The sequence below is a fragment of the Polyodon spathula genome, unplaced genomic scaffold (assembly GCF_017654505.1).
Source record: "Polyodon spathula isolate WHYD16114869_AA unplaced genomic scaffold, ASM1765450v1 scaffolds_67, whole genome shotgun sequence".
Classification (NCBI taxonomy): domain Eukaryota; kingdom Metazoa; phylum Chordata; class Actinopteri; order Acipenseriformes; family Polyodontidae; genus Polyodon; species Polyodon spathula.
The window spans coordinates 152,566-170,987 of record NW_024471561.1 but is presented as its reverse complement, the minus strand read 5'-3'; the positions used below and the strand labels follow the sequence as shown (position 1 = coordinate 170,987).

Sequence of the window (18,422 nt, the reverse complement as noted above, 5' to 3'; positions counted from 1 at the left end):
AATATCTACAAAATAACAGATATACACTTTCACACTGGCATGCTCTACCCAGATAGACAAGTGCAAACTCAATGCATTTCTCATATTCACTGTGTAGAGTGTGATAGACAGGTGCAAACTCAATGCATTTCTCATATTCACTGTGTAGAGTGTGATAGACAGGTGCAAACTCAATGCATTTCTCATATTCACTGTGTAGAGTGTGATAGACAGGTGCAAACTCAATGCATTTCTCATATTCACTATGTAGAGTGTGATAGACAGGTGCAAACTCAATGCAGTGCTCATGTGATAGACAGACAGACGCAATCAGCACACAAAGATCTCCCCTTTGTTGGACTCTAAAAGGAATCTGAGCCTGTGCTGTTTGCGTATTTCCATTTGGAGGAACGATTAGACCGAGGTGCGGAAGCAGGGGGGCATATTGGACCTGACCTGTCACGCAGCTGCTGTCCCACTGTGTCATTACTCAGCCGCGGCCATTTGGGATTCCACTGACTCTTATGATTTTAGTAATTATTATTATTATTATTATTATTATTATTATTATTATTATTATTATTATTATTATTATTGGTTAATAAATAACAATTCCTGAAGGAAGCAAAAAGCCACAATAAATACAATTTGTTCGAGTGCTGTGTAGTACAGCGTAACCTACTCGAATACATCTTTTAACTTCTTACTCGATAGAAAAACGTTACTTTGTACAAAGCTTGTCGGTTTATATTGAAACTTGACTCCATTGTTAGTATAGTTAAAAGGTTTTACGGCTCTGGTAACTATCTTACTTATTAGCCACTTTAGCACAGCTCATATCTAGGCATGCATATGTTTCAAGTTCAGAAACATCGTAACACTGTTAAACAAAGTGTGCACCACTGCGCATTCTCACCTGCGCATTCAGCTCGAGCCACTTGCCGTGCTTCATTAGCGCTAATAACACTCAGTTTCCATGGTGACTCGCACGCCCTCCCCCGGCTCCTGCTGCCTGTCTCTCTCTCTCTCTCTGCTTGCTTCCATCATGGCTCCTGCAGCAGACAGGCCCGGTTACTGGGGCCGGCCTACCTCCACCCTGGATTGGTGTGAGGAAAACTACAGCGTGTCCTTCTACATCGCAGAATTCTGTGAGTAAACGGGGGAACGCGAACCCCCACAAAGCCATTGCGTTCACGCTGATAACAGCGGTAAATATCACTGATTTTCACTGACCGAGGCCTGTCTGTTCAGAAACGAAACGGCAGCACTCCACCGATTATTAACACTTTTTTAAACGTTAATGAAAGGCTGGTTGCAACGTGCATGTGGCGTTGAGCACCTGCCTGGAATTAGATTACGTTATTGTTTTTAATGCACCTATTTAGTAATTAAAATAGTATCACTGTGACCAGAGGCAAGGTGCAGTGCATGCCGATGCTCCCAAAACAATGTCCGCATTCTTGTTCAGGAGCGCGTTGTAATCACAGTGCTCCGTTCTGCACCCTTGTTGGCATTAATGTACATGTTTTCTGTTCCTATGCACTGTAGCGGGAAGCCATGTAGCACACCGTAGAGTTTGGTGCATGTTGTGAAATGATTGTTTGTTTTGGATCAGGTTAAAGAAAGGTTACATGCAGGTGTCACACATCACAGCTGACTTCCTCGCTCAACTCCAGTTAAAGGGGTAGTAGCGTTTTGTTTTTTGTTTTTGTTTTTGTTTTGTTTTTTGTAGTTTGTTTTTACAGGGCAACAGTAGTGCATTGTGGTGTGCGTGTTGCATTATGTCAGCCTGATTTGTAAAGTTTGCAAGTCGTGAGTGAGTTTCAGTCCGTTGCCCTTCATTTACAAAAATGATTTTCAAAATGTAGCTGTGACATAGACAGCCTGTGTTTTACGTCACGTGTAGAACAGTGCGCGCGCCTCTACAGCTTCCTCGAGGGTATTCTGCAAATCGTTTTGCAAGAAAGCAAAAGGCATTCTTTACAGGAATGTGTGGTGGGGGTGCTTATGATTAAAAACAGCCACACACGTGTGGTTAGACTGTGCTAGGTTTAAATATTTATCTAAAAACTTCAAATGTCCTGCAATTGTATTTCTGTTTGATTGGACTGCACTATCAGATTAAACCAGCCTGGATGTTGAAGATGGAGAGGTGTTAGATTTGACTTTACTCTTCTCGGTATGTTTGCTCTGGGGAAGGGTTTTGAAATGTATTAGTAAACCATAATGAAAAAACCTTTCTCATAACAGGCAGATTCATTTAATCCAGTTCACTGGAAACCTCATTGAGAAACATACCATAGAGGCTGCTGTGCAAGCGTTTTGTTGTTTGACCAGCAGCATCTATGCTGAGGTATTTAGTTGAAATGTTGCAGTGTTTTATAAGGGCTTTTTAAGGCTCATTATTTGATTTCTTTGGTTTCCTATTTAAAGAGAATGATGTAATCCTAATAATTGCTTTATTTTTGAGAGGGTTGAAAGGGTTCCTTTTCCTCGCCACACAAGGAGGGCCGGCTGCTCATGAGCTAAGTTCAGTGGAGTTTCTACAGAACAACGTCAAATACAATCGATTCAGTTCAGTGGAGTTTCTACAGAACAACGTCAAGTACAATCGATTCAGTTCAGTGGAGTTTCTACAGAACAACGTCAAATACAATCGATTCAGTTCAGTGGAGTTTCTACAGAACAACGTCAAATACAATCGATTCAGTTCAGTGGAGTTTCTACAGAACAACGTCAAATACAATCGATTCAGTTCAGTGGAGTTTCTACAGAACAACGTCAAATACAATCGATTCAGTTCAGTGGAGTTTCTACAGAACAACGTCAAATACAATCGATTCAGTTCAGTGGAGTTTCTACAGAACAACGTCAAATACAATCGATTCAGTTCAGTGGAGTTTCTACAGAACAACGTCAAATACAATCCATTCAGTTCAGTGGAGTTTCTACAGAACAACGTCAAATTCAGTTCAAGTGGAGTCTACAGAACAACGTCAAATACAATCCATTCAGTTCAGTGGAGTTTCTACAGAACAACGTCAAATACAATCCATTCAGTTCAGTGGAGTTTCTACAGAACAACGTCAAATACAATCCATTCAGTTCAGTGGAGTTTCTACAGAACAACGTCAAATACAATCCATTTAACTTATGATCAAGTTCCAACTTCAGGGTGTTTAGAAAAGCAGAGCTCCTTTTCTGAATAATCTCAACGCTGATGCACTACAACGTACAAAGTTGCTGTGTTGCAAGCCTCATTGTGCTTTACATTGTCTTTAGGGATGTTGCAAGTGAGCGATACAACCCTTCTCAAAGTGTCCCATAGTAAAAGCATTGCAAAGTGTAATAAAGCATAGGCAGGTATTGTAAAGAATAGCGCACTTTGATAAAGCATATTAAACATGGCAACCCAGAATAAACTGTTAAACCCTGAAATACTGTGGTAAACTTTTATATGGTAATATACAGTGAAAAAAACATCAGTTTTTAGACCATAAACAAAACTACTTTATAACTCTGGCACTTTCTACTAACAAATAATACAAAATGGGGGTAATGCATTACAAATAATACAAAATGGGGGTAATGCATTACAAATCCAGGCACTTCTGGGACTTGCAGTATAAATGAAAAATAATGCCTAATTTACAGGATTCTTTTCTGCACAGAGTACTTTTATTCAGTGCAGATGCACCCACAGTGAAGCTAAACTGCTAAAGTAGACTTGATTTCTTTCAGTTCATGCAAAGTCTTTTACGGACCTAAACACTTTGTAAATACCCCAGTGACTCAATATTACATCTCTACAGTAACACAGCGTTACAGCTCCTGGTCTTGTTAGTTTAATGAATAACCAGCTTGTTTTACTCCGAGGTGCCTTGTTGGCTTGAACTAACACTTGCTGCTGTTTGTCCTCCAGGGAATACTGTGAGTAACCTGATTATGATTCTACCTCCAGTCTATGGTGCCATCCAGACTCTCCGAGACGGCCTTGAAACCCGCTACGTCTTTGCGTATGTGGGACTGGCAGGTAAGAACCTCTCTCTCATCTCCTTGCAAGGTGAACACTACTGTACACTTCATGAAGTCTCACAGTAGCTGCTCTTAATTCCGGTACAGTATGACTTGAACTTGCAGACTTGATGTGCATAGTCACGTGAACTGTGAAGCACGTCTCCTCCAGCTGATTGCTCGATCCTCGCCTATGTATTAAAGCACACTAATATCACTACCTCTTCAGTTGAACAAAACAGTATTTTACTTGTCCTTCCTACTGTCCAGCAGATTAAAAGTTTAGATACCTGTGCATTCGAACCCAAAGCTCAAGCATGCTTACAGTTTCTAGGTAAGCCTTGTTTTTTCACACACGTCGGCTTGCGCACAGATAATTAAAAATAGTCTGGATTTTAGGCAGGTGGGTTATTACACTTGAACATTTAATAAGGCATTGTTTACTGTGGATTCTCTGAGACTTCCCCGACACCTGCAGCATTCAGAGTGGTAATGTTAACGGTTCTGCCAGTGTTCCCGTGAGAGGAGACTGTGCTGATGGGCACGCTGTTCAGTGCAGGCTCGTTGTAAAGGCCAGTCTGTGAGTCTGTTTATTAGATATGTACTACATTTAGCTATCCTGTACCATGACTCATTTTCATCTCATTTCATTTGGTTTATCTCAAGTGCCCTGAACTCCAAAGCAGGCACTGTTTCTTCAAACTTGTACAGTTTCCAATGAAATGAACACAATTCATGTCATAAATGAGAATGGAAATTGATTTTTTTTTCTATTTTGATTGTGAAATAAAATCCTGTAGATGTTACAGTAGCTATGCATTGAGATGCTTTTCTGTCAGTAAGGAAATTAATTAAAAACATACAAATTAACTGCTGGAATATGGCTAGGTTTAAGATCCTGGCAGCAGCGCCTGCGTGACTGCTCAAAACAAACCCAAGATGCACTCTGGCCATATCGAGGAGCATTGCCAAGTGCAGGGTGTGTCCTGGCTGGAGGGCTGAAGCGTTAGGATTAACTTAAGTGTTACTGTAGGGGTACAGTAGCTGTGCACAATAATATTTAAAACATGACTGTTTGGAAAATGTCTGTGAATTCATGTATCAGTGTATCAGAAATGTTATTTAACAAGTGAGCATAAAAAAGATGGGCTGCTATTGGTTTGTTGTATAGTTATTAAAAACTACTTTTTATTTTTTGTTATTCTTGACTGTGAAAAGCAGGAGCTCTGCTCTGCTGTCAGTGACTCTCCTGATCTATCAATAGAAGATCAGGAGCTGCTGTTGTACATTCATACTGTGGAGAGTTCTCTGTTCAGTGTTCCTGTTTTCACTTCCCATTTTCAGTCTGTGAGTGGTTGTTTGTGCAGCAGTCATGGTTTAACTAGACCAGTCCACAGCACCGCCAGGGTTAGTGATCCCTGTCTCACACACAGCCAGCAGTGTGATTTTAAACTGCTTTAGTGAAGATGGCTGTTATTCAGTGTACACTACAGTCAACACAGCAAGGCCAACAGAGAGCCAATTGAGAGTCAGTATGTATCATAAACAGTGAGGCTTCAGCGACTAGCGCAGGACACGTCACACAGCTGCTAATGTCTCCTAAACAATGAGGCTTCAGCGGGGAGTGCAGGACGAGTCACACAGCTGGGCGGCCTGGTTCACGTCCAGGCTGTGCAAAGAGGCCAAACTTTGGTGGAACCCCGAGGGGGCATCACATTGGCTCTGCCGCTCCCACGGTGGGGGACAGGAAACCGGCAGGGACTCCTTCTCCTCATTGTGCAACCGCAAACCGTGCTGGCCAGACACCGAACATATTCAGAGTGGATAAGAGGCAGGGCTGGTCTCTGTCTTCCAGGATCGGTAGCCCTGCCCACCTCCTGCTCTGGATTGCTCGGTGTAAAAGCGATTTTGCCTTTAGGCTTGAGAGATCGGAGGACGCTCACACACCCTCAGAACGACCATGCTGTGTGGGGACTCGCTGCGGTGAGGAGAAAAAACATAATTAGACGTTTCAAATTTTTGGGGGGAGTAGGGGTGAATAAATAAAATAATTGGTCACTAAATTTAATTAAAAAAAAAAAAAGAAAAACAATGAAGAACAAATTAAGTTGGGTGCTGCAGAGGAGCTAATGCTTTTAAAGGCTACAGTTGTTTTGAATAGCTTGTGTTTTGGCAAGCCTTTGTGTAATGTATCTAATTGTGTGTCCAGTGGGCAAGCCTTTGTGTAATGTATCTAATTGTGTGTCCAGTGGGCAAGCCTTTGTGTAATGTATCTAATTGTGTGTCCAGTGGGCAAGCCTTTGTGTAATGTATCTAATTGTGTGTCCAGTGGGCAAGCCTTTGTGTAATGTATCTAAATGTGTGTCCAGTGGGCAAGCCTTTGTGTAATGTATCTAAATGTGTGTCCAGTGGGCAAGCCTTCGTGTAATGTATCTAAATGTGTGTCCAGTGACAGTTAACCGATTTATTTTCTTTTTCAGCGGTTGGGATTGGGTCTTGGTGCTTTCACATGACCCTGCAGTATGAGATGCAGGTAAGAGGCTCTCCACAGTGAGCCTGTCAGTCTGCTTGCTAATCCACTGAAGTTCTGCCATGTCCAAGGTCTTCAATCTGATGATAAAGTCTGCTCATTTTTCTCGTGTATTTGCCTGTACAGAACTAGCAGTGCATTCTTGACACCCTGTCGGGTGGTTTCGTGAATGGTGCAAGCTGTTTATTTCTAGCCCCGGCCTCTGCTGATCTTGAACCCTGCGGGAGAGCAAAGGCCAGTGCAGTGCTCCCTGTGGGCCCCCAGTATAAATGTGGGCTGCTGAGATTTGAGCCACGCTCACACGGCTCATCCTGCATGCGAAACAGCTTTCACCTGGTGAGATTGTGTGAGTTAGGGTTGGGGTTATACTGTTTGTACATGCAGTGTTACATAGTTCAATATTACACCGTTCAATGTTAGGGTTGGGGTTATATTGTTTGTATATGCAGTGTTACATAGTTCAATATTACACCGTTCAATGTTAGGGTTGGGGTTATATTGTTTGTATATGCAGTGTTACATAGTTCAATATTACACCGTTCAATGTTAGGGTTGGGGTTATATTGTTTGTACATGCAGTGTTACACAGTTCAATATTACACCGTTCAATGTTAGGGTTGGGGTTATACTGTTTGTATATGCAGTGTTACATAGTTCAATATTACACCGTTCAATGTTAGGGTTGGGGTTATATTGTTTGTATATGCAGTGTTACATAGTTCAATATTACACCGTTCAATGTTAGGGTTGGGGTTATACTGTTTGTATATGCAGTGTTACACAGTTCAATATTACACCGTTCAACGTTAGGGTTGGGGTTATACTGTTTGTATATGCAGTGTTACACAGTTCAATATTACACCGTTCAATGTTAGGGTTGGGGTTATATTGTTTGTATATGCAGTGTTACACAGTTCAATATTACACCGTTCAATGTTAGGGTTGGGGTTATACTGTTTGTACATGCAGTGTTACACCGTTCAGTGTTATGCAGTTCAATATTGCGGATCATGTGGCATTCGATTTACATGATCTTCCAGAACTACATCACCTGTAGCCTAATGTGAAGATGAATTATTATTTTTATTTATTTATTTTTTTAAATCCGAAAGCTGATGCTTCTTATGTTTGATCTGATACTTGGAATTTGAGTTTAAAATGTGTCTACGTTCTTGCCATCTATAACAGTAAGAAAAGCCACGTCCTGCCTTGTATGTGACTGTTTTATGTTCAAGGGTGTGTGCATCCTGCTTATCCCTTTCACAATCCTCATTCTAACCATATTCATCATGTCATAATCAAACATTTCACCACAGTTGTACAGACCTGTAAATATTTTAAACAAATCTCCCAGATTTGGTTTTATGTGACCCAAAATAAGATTACAGCTAGTAACTGGAAATGGATGGCTAATAACCTCCTTGTGTCAAGTATTATTCTTGGGAAATCATTTTGGTAAAACCCACCGTAGATAATTATTGCTGTTCAAGCCTCCAGAGAGCAGGGTGTGGATGTTGTTTATTTATACCACGAAAGATCCCTCAAAAACGCCACACGTTTGTTGGCTACGTTTTTTTTTTTTTTATATGTAATGCATTAGTTAAACTTGAAATTGAAAAAAGCAACTCATTCCACAGAACATGTTTTCTTATTTGATGGGGTAGGGTGGATGTTGTGCTTGAGAGGAACATGTCTGCTGTAACACAGTGCAGTTGTACTGCCCCTCCCAATACAGCATTGGAATAATGTTGTCCAAACCGTCATTTTCTTTTGTTTTTTCTTTTTGTAGTTACTAGATGAATTGCCGATGATCTACAGCTGCTGTGTGTTTGTGTACTGCTTGTAAGTGTCTGCTGATGAATTTACACTACAGGGTGTTCAGCTCTAATGATTAAGCATTGCCTGTTGTTTTTAATCCAGGCGACTGCATGTACAAAATCATGAATATGTTTTCCCATCATCCTGCAGGTATGAGTGTTCCAAGCAGAAGACCGGGCTGAATTATTTTCTGATTTTTATATTGCTAGCCTTCAGTGTTTCAGTGACTACAGTAAGTGCTTTTTGAAATTGTATTACTGAGGTGGGAATCCAGCTGGCTTGTATTCCTAATGACTGGTCTCTCCTTGCTGTAATATTTATATGTACTGTACAAGGAGTAAACTGTACATTCTTTCCTAGATACCAGATCCCTATTTTGGGGGGTACCATTGGCCATTTATGAGAGCTTGCTCATTAAAACTATATGCATGTATTTAAAGAGCAGACCGTTATCTAATCAGTAATACCAAGTTATTGAGCTAGTCTGAGTGCAGTAGAGTACACTGCACAGTGTTCCACCCGAGCTCAGCACACTAGAAGGGTTCCCAGGAACTTTAAGGAGCCCTTGTACTGTGCCTCTGTGCTCCTGGTAGTATTGCATTCATTCAATAGTTTATTATGTATTTATTTATTTATTGCAGGTTTATTTACAGTGGAAGGAGCCAATATTCCACCAGGTAAGTATTTTTCAAGTTGCTAGTTGTATTGTATGTAACTATTTTTACAACCTGTTTTATTTTATGAATTCAGCAGCAAATGGCAGATAGTACACTGAACAAAAATATAAACGCAACATGCAACAATTTCAAATATTTTACAGTTCATATAAGGAAATCAGTCAATTGAAATAAATTCATTAGGCCCTAATCTGTGGATTTCACATGACTGGGAATACAGATATGCATCTGTTGGTTACAGATACCTTAAAAAAAAAAAAAAAAAAAAAGGTAGGGGCGTGGACCAGAAAACCAGTCAGTATCTGGTGTGACCACCATTTGCCTCATGCAGCGCGACACATCTCCTTCGCATAGAGTTGATTAGGCTGTTGATTGTGGCCTGTGGAATGTTGCCCCACTCCTCTTCAGTGGCTGTGCGAAGTTGCTGGGTGTTGGCGGGAACTGGAACACGCTGTCGTACACGTCGATCCAGAGCATTCCCAAACATGCTCAATGGGTGACATGTCTGGTGAGTGTGCAGGCCATGGAAGAACAGGGACATTTTCAGCTTCCAGGATTTGTGTACAGATCCTTTGGACATGGGGCCGTGCATTATCATGCTGAAACATGAGGTGATGGCGGCGGATGAATGGCATGACAATGGGCCTCAGGATCTCGTCACGGTATCTCTGTGCATTCAAATTGCCATCGATAAAATGCAATTGTGTTCGTTGTCCATAGCTTATGCCTGCCCATAACATAACCCCACCGCCACCATGGAGCTCTGTTCACAACGTTGACATCAGCAAACCGCTCGCCCACACGACGCCATACATGCTGTCTGCCATCTGCCAGTACAGTTCAAACCAGGATTCATCCGTGAAGAGCACAGTTCTCAGCCTGCCAGTGGCCATCAAAGGTGAGCATTTTACGACGCCGAACTGCAGTCAGGTCAAGACCCGTGTGAGGACGACGAGCACGCAGATGAGCTTCCCTGAGACGGTTTCTGACAGTTTGTGCAGAAATTCTTCTGTTGTGCAAACCCACAGTTCCATCAGCTGTCCGAGTGGCTGGTTTCAGATGATCCCGCAGGTGAAGAAGCCAGATGTGGAGGTCCTGGGCTGGCGTGGTTACACGTGGTCTGCGGTTGTGAGGATGGTTGGACGTACTGCCAAGTTCTCTAAAACGACGTTGGAGGCGGCTTATGGTAGAGAAATTAACATTCAATTCTCTGGCAACAGTTCTGGTGGACATTCCTGCAGTCAGCATGCCAGTTGCACGCTCCCTTAAAACTTGAGACATCTGTGGCATTGTGTTGTGTGACAAAACGGCACATTTTTAGAGTGGCCTTTTATTGTCCCCAGCACAAGGTGCACCTGTGTAATGATCATGCTGTTTAATCAGATTCTTGACATGCCACACCTGTCAGGTGGATAGATTATCTTGGCAAAGGAGAAATGCTCACTAACAGGGATGTAAACAAATTTATGCACAAAATTTGAGAGAAATAAGTTTTTTGTGTGTATGGAAAATTTCTAGGATCTTTTATTTCAGCTCATGAAACATGGGACCAACACTTTACATGTTGTGTTTATATTTTTGTTCAGTGTAATACTGTTGCCTTAAAAGTAATAATTTGTATTGCCTTTAGTGAGGAGTCAGTGCGTCACCCCTGGAGGGAAACGCCAGCATGATGAACAAGGATGACAAACTGTTAATGTTGCAACTTCACTGTGCTAGTCTCTTAGTACTAGCTTTGTAGAATTACCAGTTTGTTTTTACTTTTAAACATAGCCCTGGAGTAAACCCCTTGTGTCTGGCTACCATGTGACAGATTCACGTTCGTTGTTCATCTTTGCAAGAGGTTAAAAACTGGGGCCATTTCACAATAGAAAAGCAATTGGTGTTCTGTGGCTCCGAAGCTGAAGGTGTTTATACCAGTAAACTTGCAGGGACCCCTGAAACTGGGTGCCTCCTTTCCCGACAACAAAATACATCCAGTGGGGAACCCGAGGACACACAGAGCCCCCTCTTCTTTTGGGGGGTCTTTGACAATGAGCAAAACTTTTTCATCTCGTCACTGTTTTCTTCTCATTAGAGAGGTGCACCCCTTTTCCTAAAGTAATAGAAAGGAAGAAAAATATATTTCAGCTGTTGATTAACATGTTGGCAGCATTGTTTCTAGTGCAATTTACCAGATCTGTTTTCTTTCATTTTGACGTCCAGTATTGAAACGGTGCAGTCGAGTGCAGCAGTACTCCTCTGTAATGTTAATCTGTGGCGCTGCATTGGGAGTTTCACATTACCAGTAACTAAAGCAATGTGCTCCCAATTGTTTTATACTTCGTGCCAGGGAAAGCCAGTAATCTTTAGTTCACTGTTGTCCAGATGAAAGGATGAAGGTTTTGGAGGTTATTTTTTTCTAATTGTCACATCAGCACAACAAAACAAATACCAGAGATAGTTTTTGAAAACGCTTCATTTTTTAGGATCTCTGCTGGTTCCTGGTGAAAATACTCTTTCATGCCAAATCTATCAGTTGGCGCTGATGGTAGGATCGGGGTTATAGGGGTTACAAAACATTGCCAAAAACAGTCTTACCAAAACTTCAGATTAGCTGTCAAACAGTGAAATCTTTGTTGAACACACATACGTCTGTGATATGATTTATTGCAAATGTTTTGCAACACAGTAAAACATTCAAATATGTGAGTGGCTCTCGCTAAGTGCACATTCACTGTGTCTGTTAACCATGCAAAAGCACAGTGTGGGTTTGTTTTGTAGTTTTGTACTGCATCATCACCTCCAGCTAGCCACAAAATCTAATGTTAAGTAAATCCTTAAAGAAGGCAAGGGTGAATTATTGAAGCAGCCCAGCTGTGCCTGTGTTCTGTACAGACAGAAAGAGAAGCTGAGATCAGCAAATAAAACGCCCTGGTGTGCAGTCCTTCAACATTGTGAGTCTGTTTTAGCACAATAGTGCAACACAACTTATTGTTCACCAGCCCTTGCTGTGTTTGTGCCATACATTTATCAGTGAAAGGTTTTATTGTTCCCTTGGGTACTGCTTGTATTCCTGTCTTTGAACTTGGCAGATGCGTATTTATACTACACTCTATGGAGGCTGTAAAGTGTGCAATTTTAGCAAATGACCATTGCAATCCCTGATGTGTTGGATTGTGTGTGGGGTGCGTTTCTGTGCGCTTCTCTGTATGTGCAGTGTGTTTCTGTGCGCTTGTGTGTGTGCGCGATGTGTCTCTGTGTGTAGTGTGTGTGTGCTTCTCTGTGGCAGTGTCTCTGTGTGTTAAAGTTTGAAATCCTTTATTCTCCTTTCTTTCCCAGTGCCTGGAGGGCAGGGAGCCTCTGCAGCTTCCCCTTGTGTTAATCCGCTCCAGCTGTGTAGAACAGGCTCTAGCTTTGTTTAACAGCTGTGAACTATTGAGATGTGATCTGCAAATGCCAGTGTCTCATTAGAGAGCGGCAGGCTAAATTGTATGTACAGTTTCTAGGAGAACCGTTTCCCATCCACTGGGTCGGAATGCCCTTGCGAAGCCTTCTGATCACATCTGCTTTCTATCAGGAGACTTTGTGGAGGACCTCTTGTCTGTGACACAGTATTTACTTGCCATAGGAAGCAATCTCCTTGCTCAGATTAACTTTGAGGAGTCTCTATGTAGCTGACAGGTCTGTGAGTTCACCGGCCTGCTGACAGGTCTGTGAGGTCACCGGGCTGCTCTGTCACAGATCCCAGCAAGAAACTAAACACAATGAGACAGATTTATTATGTTCAGCTGTGTTTGCCTACTCTGTTAGCTGGAGCAAAATAGATTACTTAAAGTGACATGTAATGTATTACCGTGTATGGATGCTGCTTGACTTCTATTGTTCCCTCAGAATGTATGTGTTACATAAAATAATCTACATACACATGCCTGGCTTGGCTTAATGATGAGGACTTCTCCTGTCCTCTGAGTGCTTCATTTTGTATTTAAATGTTCCTGGCTATTAAACCCTCAGTGACGATTCAGTGTTTTTTTTTTTGGGGGGGGGGGGGGGGGGGGGGGTTTGTTTAAAGGCGCTAGATCTGTAGATCAGAAGTTTCCTTTGTATTGAATTGTATTGAATTCTTCTCGAAGAACCCGCTGGAACATAATTGCAACATAATTGTGTATGTTGCAGGGACAAACACATCTGCTGAGACCGGTTGTAGCTCAAATTAACCCCAAATGAGAACTGGGGAGATGGCCTTCATTTCAGAGTCAAAACTGTTTGTTCCTCTGATGTTTCCACAATAAAGACTTTGTTAGTTTTGACAGTTCATACCATTCTGTTGTGAAGAAGACGACCCTGACAAAGTGGACAGTAAATGGGTTTGGTTTTTCCCATGAGTAAGTGGAGCGCGGGGGCTCTGAGCCTGGGGTCTGTAGTGCTGATGATTACAATCGCGTGACTGCATGATGCACTCTGACCTGTCCCTTTGGGACGTCTGCTGCACCAAACCCTTTGAAATTACACAGCAGCACACTCCATTCTAGCAACTCCTTTATGAGTTATTACTTGCTAGACAAGCAGAAGGCGGCTGACAGAAACAGACTGTTGGCAGGGTAGAGAGAAATATTTACTGTAAAACTCCTCTCCTTTAAAGAACCCATGGCCCAGTCTCTGAACTCCTGGGAAAGGATTCAGCCCAGAGCTGGGTGTGTCTCTCCTTTGTGTGTGTAGAGGAGTCTGATAGAACTTTACTAGTTGGCAAAACAAACCTGTGTGTGTGTGTGTGTGTGTGCACGCACCCCGCTCAGGGCATCTTCAGATCTGCCTTCTCCAGTTTATGTTCCTGTGTTGATGCCAGGCTCCTGAGGCTCGTTCCAGTGCAGTGCTACGGGAACAAGCATCCCTTCCCTTCTCTACGAAGGCATATAGTCTATCAATTCGTGTGTGAGTGTGGGTTTAATTTACATGCCCTTCTAAGTATGTTCACGTGGACAAACATTTTGGATAAAGCCTTCGTTCATGTTGTAAATGCTGATTTAATAATCAGAAGTTCATTTTCTTTGTATTTCAGGTTATGTATGGAGTACTGGTTGCAGTTTTAGTTTTGAGATCTGTATTTATAGTGACATGGTAAGTGTCATACCCTAACCCTGTCCACCTTGTATAATGTGAACTACAAAACGTTTAATCCACATCAGACTGTTCAAAACAAGTAGAAACCTTGTATATTTTTTTCATACAATTGTTATTATTGAAATGTAAACTTAGGACCGGCATGCAGGTTTTGATTGCATTAGTTCATGTGAGTTGTATCTCTTTTTAGTGTGTACCCATGGCTAAGATCCCTTGCATATACATCACTCAGTGTATTTCTGATGGGATTCTTACTGTGGAATGCAGACAACATGTTCTGTGACACATTGAGGTAAGAGTGAGAGAGGGATGGAGGGAGGATACACAATACATTGAGGGGAGAGGGAGGGAGAAGATACACAATACATTGAGGGGAGAGGGAGGGAGAGGATACGATACATTGAGGGGAGAGGAGGGAGGGAGAGGATACGATACATTGAGGGGAGAGGGAGGGAGAGGATACGATACATTGAGGGGAGAGGAGGGAGGGAGAGGATACGATACATTGAGGGGAGAGGAGGGAGGGAGAGGATACGATACATTGAGGGGAGAGGAGGGAGGGAGAGGATACGATACATTGAGGGGAGAGGAGGGAGGGAGAGGATACGATACATTGAGGGGAGAGGGAGGGAGAGGATACGATACATTGAGGCGAGAGGGAGGGAGAAGATACGCAATACATTGAGAGGAGAGGGAGGGAGAGGATACACGATACATTGAGAGGAGAGGGAGGGAGAGGATACACGATACATTGAGAGGAGAGGGAGGGAGAGGATACACGATTCACTGAGGGAAAAGGGAGGATACATTGGCTTCTCATTTGGTACACTGCTGTATTCTGGGAATCTTTTGGTGAAGTGTGTGTGTCACACTTTCCGATTAATTTGTTTTTGTTAACTCTAGTATTTTAGGGTCCTTATTTTGAAATGCAGGCCCTCACTTATGTCTGTCAGTGTGTGTGGCACAATAACTTCTTTCAGTTTGGAATTCATCTTCAAACTTGCCATACTCTCCTATAGACCTTACAGGTTAATCCACTTGCGTGATGATTTATTTATTTTTTAATACAAATTAATTATACAGTTTCTTCATTGAGCTCAGGGCTCCCTCTTGTGGTCACAGTTAGTACTGCATGCTATAGTGCCCTCGTTAATACTGTAGTTTTTCAAATCACACAGATTTTCTTCCTTTCCAGGGATGCCAGGCAAAAGATGCCTCCTGTTATCGGCGCTGTCACTCAGTTTCATGCCTGGTGGCACATTCTGACGGGCCTCGGCTCCTACCTACACATCCTGTTCAGGTAATACAATGGGACCTTACTTCAGCGTCAGTATTGTTACTTTCAGCAGTATTGTATATGGCTTGTAATGCATAGAACCAAGACCAATACATGGATAAACAAATACATTGCAGATTGCTACATTAACACTGTCCACTCAAATGCATTTTAATAAACATTTTGCAGAGCACTCTGCAGTCTGGGGTTTGTAGTTCCCTTAATATTTTCACTGCCTCTTCAGGTGCTTTCTGGACATCATGGGGCTGCATTTAAACACACAACACACTCAATAGAAGCCACCCTCATCCACACTGCTGCTTTCTCATCCAACAGTAACACTAATAGAGAAGCACAGCTGTGTGACAAGCTGATAACACTGATAGAGAAGCACAGCTATGACACGCTCAGAATTAGCTGGAGATTCGTTCAGACACTGGGAGGTTGGCAGTGGCATTACTTTTGGTTCAGTTTTAATTGGGTTTAAAATTACCTTCCCGGCTTCAGTAAAGATTAATAATCTATTGAATGCATCACATTCTGCTTCTAGGTGGCAGCAATGGTAAGTCCTGACATGATCGAAGTACTGCACCATAAAACTTGCCCTTCCTTGCATAGTATGGAAATGTCTCATTAACTTTTGAATGCATTTCCACAGCCTGCATACGAGATCGCTTTACCTCAAGCACAGACCGAAAGTAAAGGTAAGTCTTGTTTGCTAAAAAATAACAAGACATAATGACTGTTCACTTCATTACTGTATCAGCCCTACCCCCTATCACACATAGTGTGACAGGCATGATTAAATGATCAAGTGCTTAATTGGTGTAATTTAATAATGAAGGAATTGGATTGCAACAGACCTGGGTGTTGATTTGGTTTTCAGACAGGGAGAGGCAGCCTTGCTTTATTGAGCAGTTCATTTAGCTCCTCATAGAGCGTCGTGCATGTGCTTTATTGAGCAGTTCGTACAGCTCCGCATAGAGCGTCGTGCATGTGCTTTATTGAGCAGTTCGTACAGCTCCTCATAGAGCATCGTGCATGTGCTTTATTGAGCAGTTCGTACAGCTCCTCATAGAGCATCGTGCATGTGCTTTATTGAGCAGTTCGTACAGCTCCTCATAGAGCGTCGTGCATGTGCTTTATTGAGCAGTTCGTACAGCTCCTCATAGAGCGTCGTGCATGTGCTTTATTGAGCAGTTCGTACAGCTCCTCATAGAGCGTCGTGCATGTGCTTTATTGAGCAGTTCGTACAGCTCCTCATAGAGCGTTGTGCATGTGCTTTATTGAGCAGTTCGTACAGCTCCTCATAGAGCGTCGTGCATGTGCTTTATTGAGCAGTTCGTACAGCTCCTCATAGAGCGTCGTGCATGTGCTTTATTGAGCAGTTCGTACAGCTCCTCATAGAGCGTTGTGCATGTGCTTTATTGAGCAGTTCGTACAGCTCCTCATAGAGCGTCGTGCATGTGCTTTATTGAGCAGTTCGTACAGCTCCTCATAGAGCGTCGTGCATGTGCTTTATTGAGCAGTTCGTACAGCTCCTCATAGAGCGTCGTGCATGTGCTTTATTGAGCAGTTCGTACAGCTCCTCATAGAGCGTCGTGCATGTGCTTTATTGAGCAGTTCGTACAGCTCCTCATAGAGCGTCGTGCATGTGCTTTATTGAGCAGTTCGTACAGCTCCTCATAGAGCGTCGTGCATGTGCTTTATTGAGCAGTTCGTACAGCTCCTCATAGAGCGTTGTGCATGTGCTTTATTGAGCAGTTCGTACAGCTCCTCATAGAGCGTTGTGCATGTGCTTTATTGAGCAGTTCGTACAGCTCCTCATAGAGCGTCGTGCTTTTGCTTTATTGAGCAGTTCATCTGTGGGGTGTGGCCAGTGATCTGTGTGGAGCCTCTGAAGAACCACTGAGGAAGCGCAGTGTGGTGGAGACTCCTCTCGACAGCAGCTCCCTCCCAGCCCTGTGACATGAAGGCATTCCTGCTGCACTGAGATCAAACTGCATGGATGCCTGGATCCTATCTCAGAGCAGGGCCACTTCCATTTCCATGTGTGACAGTGTGAGAAAGTGGAGAACGATGGCTAATAAGGGAAGGTGCATTTTTATTAAATGGCTGAATGTGTAATCATGTAGATGCAGATGGGGTTATATATAATACGTATATATAATATATATATATATATATATATATATATATATATATATATATATATATATATATTTTTTTTTTTTTTTTTTTTTTTTTTGCAAGGGGAACAATCAATTTGTGCTGGTCACAAAACAACTGGTGTAAGATTTTTATTATTTTTTTGCAGTGGTGTTCACAGATCATTAGGGGTTGCCATTGTTTTCTGTGTGATTTTGTGTAATTTACACACATGTAAGATGACCGTTACATGCAATTATGATGACGGTCAAAAACTAACTTGGCAGCTTGGAGATTAATAGCATTAAACTGGAAGATGTGGTATGAACATGACAATAATAAAGCAGGACTAAGAACCTACAGTATGTGTGCAAGATTAAGAACCTGTAGTATGTGTGCAAGACTAAGAACATGCAGTATGTGTGCAAGACTAAGAACATGCAGTATGTGTGCAAGACTAAGAACATGCAGGATGTGTGCAAGACTAAGAACATGCAGTTTGTGTGCAAGACTAAGAACATGCAGTATGATTACAAGACTAAGAACATGCAGTATGATTACAAGACTAAGAACATGCAGTTTGTGTGCAAGACTAAGAACATGCAGTATGTGTGCAAGATTAAGAACATGCAGTTTGTGTGCAAGACTAAGAACATGCAGTATGATTACAAGACTAAGAACCTGCAGTATGTGTGCAGGTATTTGCAATCATTTACATTGCTCAACAGTGTTGGAGAGGGAGAGGGAGAGGGAGTAAAATCTTGGTTGCCGTAGGTTAGCAGCCTCCACTGAGATTATTAATCCTGTCTGACGTGAAGGTCATACACATCTTGATACCTTTTTTTTAATTTAGTTGTTTTTTTTTTTTTCTCTACCT

General features: G+C 42.2%; 1 protein-coding gene across 4 annotated transcripts; it reads left to right on the top strand.

Annotated features, from left to right (window-relative positions):
- Positions 1–902: 902 nt before the first annotated feature.
- acer3 (alkaline ceramidase 3) lies at positions 903–17,534 on the top strand. Of its 4 annotated transcripts, none has more exons than XM_041240280.1 (11): positions 904–1,127; positions 3,941–4,012; positions 6,474–6,526; positions 8,313–8,365; positions 8,492–8,573; positions 8,983–9,018; positions 14,060–14,118; positions 14,312–14,413; positions 15,317–15,421; positions 16,056–16,101; positions 17,256–17,534. In XM_041240280.1, the coding sequence occupies exons 1-11, from the start codon at positions 956–958 to the stop codon at positions 17,307–17,309; spliced, it is 834 nt and encodes a 277-aa protein (XP_041096214.1). In that variant the 5' UTR covers positions 904–955; the 3' UTR covers positions 17,310–17,534. The 4 variants fall into 4 exon arrangements, with proteins under 4 accessions (XP_041096215.1, XP_041096217.1, XP_041096214.1 ...); XM_041240279.1 differs by having other exon boundaries at positions 907–1,127; positions 3,902–4,012; XM_041240281.1 differs by lacking the exon at positions 14,312–14,413 and having other exon boundaries at positions 903–1,127; positions 3,902–4,012.
- The last annotated feature ends 888 nt before the right edge of the window (positions 17,535–18,422 follow it).